This window comes from Dipodomys ordii, unplaced genomic scaffold, assembly GCF_000151885.1.
Source record: "Dipodomys ordii isolate 6190 unplaced genomic scaffold, Dord_2.0 Scaffold61, whole genome shotgun sequence".
NCBI lineage: Eukaryota > Metazoa > Chordata > Mammalia > Rodentia > Heteromyidae > Dipodomys > Dipodomys ordii.
The window spans coordinates 2,269,554-2,275,735 of record NW_012267277.1 but is presented as its reverse complement, the minus strand read 5'-3'; the positions used below and the strand labels follow the sequence as shown (position 1 = coordinate 2,275,735).

The window sequence follows — 6,182 nt, the reverse complement described above, 5'->3', positions numbered from 1 at the left end:
GAGATGACTCTTAAGGACTTTCCTGCCTGGACTAGCCTTGAACCTGAGTAGCTAGGATTACAGGCGTGACCCGGTTAGCATTTTTATATAGTAATATTTTTATATCTTAAAAGAAGATCACTGTTAGATATTTAGCTTTAACATTGCTCTCAACTCCTATTGAACCCAAGGCCTCGCACCTACTAGGAAAGAGTTCTACCACCAAACTATGTATCAGCCCTAGGTGTATTTTGATTTTTGGGAAAAAATATTTCTATATGAGTAGAGCCTGAATTCTTGTATATCTTTACTTCAAAAATATGCAATAGATGGATTTTAACTTACTGTTAATTTATGTTATATGAAATACGAAAATTTCATTGCTAAAGAACTGTTACATCTTATTTCTCTGTATACCAGGCTGGCCTTGAACAGGTGATGCTCCTGCTTGATCCTTCCTAGTGCTGGGATTATAGTTGTATGCTGACATGCAGAGCTCTGTTTTATAGCTACTGCTGTCTCAGTGATAACCAACGGAGGCCTTTTCTGACCATCCTGTGAAAAGTGTCTACCTCATAACTTGTTTTATTCTTTTGTTTTTCTTCCTATCACAACTTAACATATTTGTGTGTGTGTCTGCCTGTCTGTCTTGGGGCTTGAACGCAGGGTATGGGTACATCCCTGAGCTTTTTTGCTCAAGGCTAGAGCTCTACCACTTTGAGCCATGGTTCTACTTCTGGTTTTTAGGTGATTAGTTGGAGATAAGAGTCTAGAGGACTTTTCTGCCCAGGCTGGCTTTAAACCGTGATCCTTAGATCCCAGCCTCCTGTGTAGCTAGGATTACAGCTATGAGCCACCAGTGCCCAACTATAGAAATAATTTGTAACTAAAGCAGTACTAAGTATCTTTTTAACACTTAACTCCCATCTTTTGTCCATTTTTATATTGTCTCTTTCCTCTTTATAATTGTATATGGCAGATTGATTTGTCTGGTTTTGACATACTTTTTTTTCTCTTTTCCTCCTGAGGTCTATCTCACTTAGTAGCAGCATCATTCACAGAAGATAGATTTGGAGTTGTCCAGACTACACTACCAGCTATCCTTAATGCTTTATTGACACTGCAAGAGGTAAGTGATCTGTATTGTGCTGGGTATGGGTAGAAGTTAACTACCTCCTAGCTTTCCTATTATTCCTTATTTATCTAGTAAGCAAACATGTTGGAAGTTATAATGATACTGTTAAATTTCAGTCTGGAGGAGAGCGAACAGAAAGATAAGCTTCTAATTTGCTTATAAAATTTTATAGAAACAAAAAAAGTACCAAACCTGTAGGATATGAATCTGATAGTAAAAACATAAGTTAGGATATGAGAATTCTGTTTGGTGATGTAGATTTGTATTTTACATAGGTTGTAGTTACCAAAAGTGGCCTGTGATTAATTTACACAGTCATAAGTTCCCTTTTGGTCAGAGGCCAAGACGTTAGGCCAGTGGATGTCCATCACAGTCTGGGTAGTTGTTTTTAAGTATAAGTCTTGTAGTCAGGAATTACAGAAAGTCAGAAAAATAAAATCCATGCTTCCTGTTTACAGGTAGGTTTCCTTTTCTAACTTTATGCCAAGAGACACATTTTAGCACCTTATGCTATTGGTTATGTCACAGGAAAGGAACAAACACTGAGTACTTGAAGTATTTAGAAGTAGTAGTTAGGAGTGCAATATTCTTACTATAGAAGGTATTTTGGAGGATAACAATTGGTACATCTTTTGATTTGGGGAAGCCACTTAAGATAAGAAAACATGTTTTATAGTTCCTCTCCAAGGTTCAATTTATTTTACCAAGGAAAGTCTTACTCATCAAAATCAGTGATTGTATTTTTATGGCTTTTGTTTTGTAACAGAAGTATTTAATTTTTGTTTTTGTGCCAATATTAGGGCTTGAACTCAGGGGAACCCGCTCTCCCTGAGCTTTTTTGCTCAGGCTAGCACTCTACCAGTCTATGGGTATTTAACTGGAGATGAGTCTCATAGACTTTCCTTCCCAGGCCAGCTTCAAACATGCAATCCTCAGATCTCAGCCTCCTGAGTAGCTAGGATTACAGGTGTGAGCCACTACTGTCTGACTCACTTCTGGCTTTTGCTGGTTAATTGGAGATAGAGTCTCCTGAACCTTCCTATGTGGGCTGGCTTCAAAGCATGATCCTCAGATCTCAGCTTTTTGTGTTTTTGAGACTGTCTCACTATGTAGATTAGACTGGCCTTGAATTTCTTATGTAGTCCAGGCTAGCCTTGGCCTCAACCTTGTAATTCTTCGCCTTAGCCTCTCCAGCGCTAGATTACAGGTAGTAATGTACCATTATGTAGGACTGCTTTGCGTGTGTGTGTGTGTGTGTGTGTGTGTGTGTGTTTGTGTGTGTGTGTGTGTTTGTGTGTGTGTGTGTGTGAGAGAGAAAGAGAGAGAGAGAAAGAGACAGACACAGACAGACAGAGGCAGAGGCAGAGAGACAGAGAGAGGGCTCCTGGGTCTTCAACTAGAGGCCTTGGTGCTGCCCATGAGCTTTTGCTTAGGGCTAGTGCTCTACCATTTGAGCCACATCACCACTTCCAGATTTTAAGTAGTTTACTGGAAATAATAGTCTCATGACTTTCCTGCTCAGGCTGACTTTGAACTGTGACCCTCAAATCTCAGCTTCCTGAATAGCTAGGATTACAGGTGTGAGCTACTGGTGCCCCACTTGTTCTGTATTCTTTGTACCTATTTTTTCATGCATAATATTTGAGATAAATCTTTCCACATGAGTAGTTCTATTATTTGTGCTCTTTGCCAGCTACCTTTCTTCTACTGAAATAGTTTCCTACTAATTTCCTTCTAATATTGTCTTGTCTTTCTATTCTGTCTGGCAAGCATGATTTTAGCTTATCTTCTGTTCTTATAACCTGATCCTAATTCCTGTCTTGTGAAGTAAACAGAATAACACTATTTTACAGATAAGGGAGGTTCAATAATACAGTGACTTATCTCATAGCCCACACAAAAATCATGTAAGTGGCAGATCTGGGGCTTGAACCTGATGTAATTACAGGTGTTAGCTTTGTAGTAGACTCCAGGAAAAACTGCAGATCTATATTTCCTACTTTTCCTGAACTTGTCTACTATTGTGTCCTGGTTTTTGTTTTTGTTTTGTTTTTGTTCCTTCCACATAGGACTTGAGAGAATGAATGATCTACAGTATGCTTATGACTCAGGAAGGGAGAAACAACCAAGATTCCTGGCACAGTACTTACATTTATTGTGTGTAGTGCACTTTTAGTGCATTCTCTTTCTTTAAAAAAAAAAAAAAGTCTGATTGTATTGGATGTGGTAAGCTTATACCTGTAATCCCAGCCCTTGGGAGACTGAGGCAATAGGAACCTGAGTTTCAGGCCAGCTTGAGCTACATAGTAAGACTCTGTGTCAACAAACTCAGAATGACAATAGTAATAATAATATGCTCATTGGAACTCACTAAAATGATTTTATAAAGATCTTACTGCCATAGAAGTATTCTACACCAAAACGACTGTATTTTTTCTTCCTCTTACTATCAGAATTCCTAGTTTATTGAAAGGAAAAGAGTGTCTGTTTGATTGTAGTTATTTATCCCTCTGGGTAGGAGGGTATGAAATATAGATTTGTTAAAAAGTCAGGAAATAGCTCAAGTGGTAGAGTGCTTACCTAGCAAGCACAAAACCCTGAGTTCAAACAATAGTACCATGAAAAATGGGAGGCTGGGGAGACAGGAGGTGTAGCTCAAGTGACAGAGCTCCAGCTGGGAGTAAAAAAGTTGAATAGTGCATGACCTTGAGTTCAAGTGCCAGTACCAGTGCATGAACGTGCATGCCCGCACGCGCTCACACACACACACACACACACACACAATCAGGCCTTCCTTTAAAATAAAATAAAGGAGGAGTTGGGACAGAGAATATGTTTGAAGGGCAGAGTATAAAGAGGCAAGAAGGTTTGTTTTAGGGTGCTGAGAAGATGTCATTGAGACACATAACAGGACCAGTAAGCTGATATTTAGCTTCTAAGTACTAAACCCCTCCAAAGCTGCTGGATTGCTTTATTTTTGATTAAGTGAATTCAGACTTCTCTTCTGGGGTCTGAATTGAATGACAGTTCTGATGAAATGGGTTGATTATAATTTCCCCATACTGCCTTTTTTTTTTTTTTTTTAGAAAGGAAGGGATCTGCTGTGACTCATGGATGTATTCCATTATATGGTTTTAGATCTAGAAGGCATACCTAATGAAGAGAGCAAATTCCAAGTATCTGTAATTTAAGGCAAGTTGCACAATATCAGCTTCTGGGAGTTACTAAGGAACAATTGAATGGCACTGTTTTGTTCTTTTGTTTTACTTCTCAGTATCAATAACATCAGTCATTTCCCTGTGAATCATTAAAGGCAAAACATGAAAGGAAAGGGAAACCATTTGCTCTTCAACTATTCAGAGGGCAAGGAGTAGAATGGTTGCTGTCTAAAGTAGTGGTTCTTTCCTGCAGCCATCCGGAGACACCACAGTTATTACAAGGAATTCATGAGTCTGGACACATTATGGTCACCTGATAATTAACATGTGTCCTAACAGGCTTGCAGCTGTTTCTCAGAGGTTTCTCCATGCTGAATTCATAGTAATTATTTATTTCCCTCCATCAGGGAATAAAGAAGAACTATTATTCCATGAAAATTTACAAATTAAAATTTTTTTTTATTGTGATTGATTACATAAATTTCACAAATCTCATAGTATTGTGAGACAGTGATACTTAAAGTCACAAACACATTCTAACCTTCATGAGGCAAATTGTCATTATCATGGTCTATAAAGTTTGTGAATTCTATGAACTTTGACAATACAGCTATTTCTTCCACATTGGGTGATAGGTACATTTCTTTCCTTTTTGCTTAGTGTTAGCAGTTCCCTCTATCCCTTTTATTCCCTCCCTCCCAACGCTGCCCTTGAGTTGCTTAGTTCATTTTCATCAATGTCCTGTGCAGCTGATGGGTCCCTCTGTTGTATGTTTTCCCGTTTCCCTGTTTCTGTGTCCTCCTTCTAGTTCCCCTCAGATGTGTGTATATATACCATATATATGGTCAGCACATGGGGTCATTTAGTAATGATATGACAAGATGGGTGGCGTTCGTTTGTTTCTCGAGTCCTGTTTACTTTGTCATATCTCCTTACATTTTGTATTTAACATCCACATATCAGGGAAAGCATGTGCCGTTTGTCTCTTTGCTCTTGGCTTACCTCACTCAAAATGATTTTTTTTCTAGTTCCATCCATTTCCCTGTGAATGCCATTATTTTGTCCTTTCTAATGGATACATAATATTCCATTGTATATAGGTACCACAATTTTTGGATCAATTCATCTGTAGTGGGGCATCTGGGTTGTTTCTCTATCTTGGCTATTGTGAACAGTGGGGCAATGAAACTGGAGGTACATGTGTCCTTTGTATGTGCATGTGTTCCTGTTTTTTAGGGTAGATGCCTAGGAGTGGTATGGCTGGGTCATAGGGAAGGTCTATATTTAGCTTTCTGAGGTACCTCCGGACTGCTTTCCACCAGTAGTGCAATAGGCTTCCTCTTTCTCCACATCCCCTCCAGCATTTTTCCTTGGCTGAATTTAGGATGCGGGCCATTCTGACTGGGGTAAGGTGGTATCTCAGTGTTTTTTATTTGCATTTCCTTTACAGCCAGGGATGGTGAACATTTCCTCGTGTTTCTTTACCATTGTTATCTTTTCTGAGAAGTGTCTCTTTAGTTCCCTTGCCCACTTAGTAATTGGTTTGTTAAGTTTGGGAGGGATTAGTTTCTTGAGTTCACTGTATATACTGGATATTAGGCCCTTGTCTGATATATTGCTGGTAAATATTTTTTCCCAATTAGTTGGCTTTCTTTCTAGTTTGGTTGCTAGGTCTTTAGCTTTGCCGACACTTTTTATTTTAAGGCAGTCCTATTTGTCAAGTCTCTCTCAATTTGTTGCGACTCTGGGACTGTTCAGGAAGTTCCTGCCTATGCATAAGTTTCAAGAGTCTTTCCTACTCTGTCCTGCAGTAGTTTCAGAGATTCAGGTTTGATGTTGAGATCTTTAATCCATTTTGAGTTGATGTTAGTACATAGTGACAGGCTGGGTCCATTTTTAGTTTTCTGCAT

The 6,182-nt window shown here is 38.9% G+C and overlaps 1 protein-coding gene across 2 annotated transcripts in view; it reads left to right on the top strand.

The window, feature by feature from the left end:
* The window catches only part of Ndc1 (NDC1 transmembrane nucleoporin), a 53,935-nt gene that overhangs the window by 40,474 nt on the left and 7,279 nt on the right, over nucleotides 1-6,182 (top strand). For both annotated transcript variants that reach the window (XM_013022319.1, XM_013022322.1), the window contains exon 16: nucleotides 1,008-1,108. In XM_013022319.1, the coding sequence (XP_012877773.1) occupies nucleotides 1,008-1,108 (101 nt within the window). The remainder of the gene's footprint in view (nucleotides 1-1,007; nucleotides 1,109-6,182) is intronic.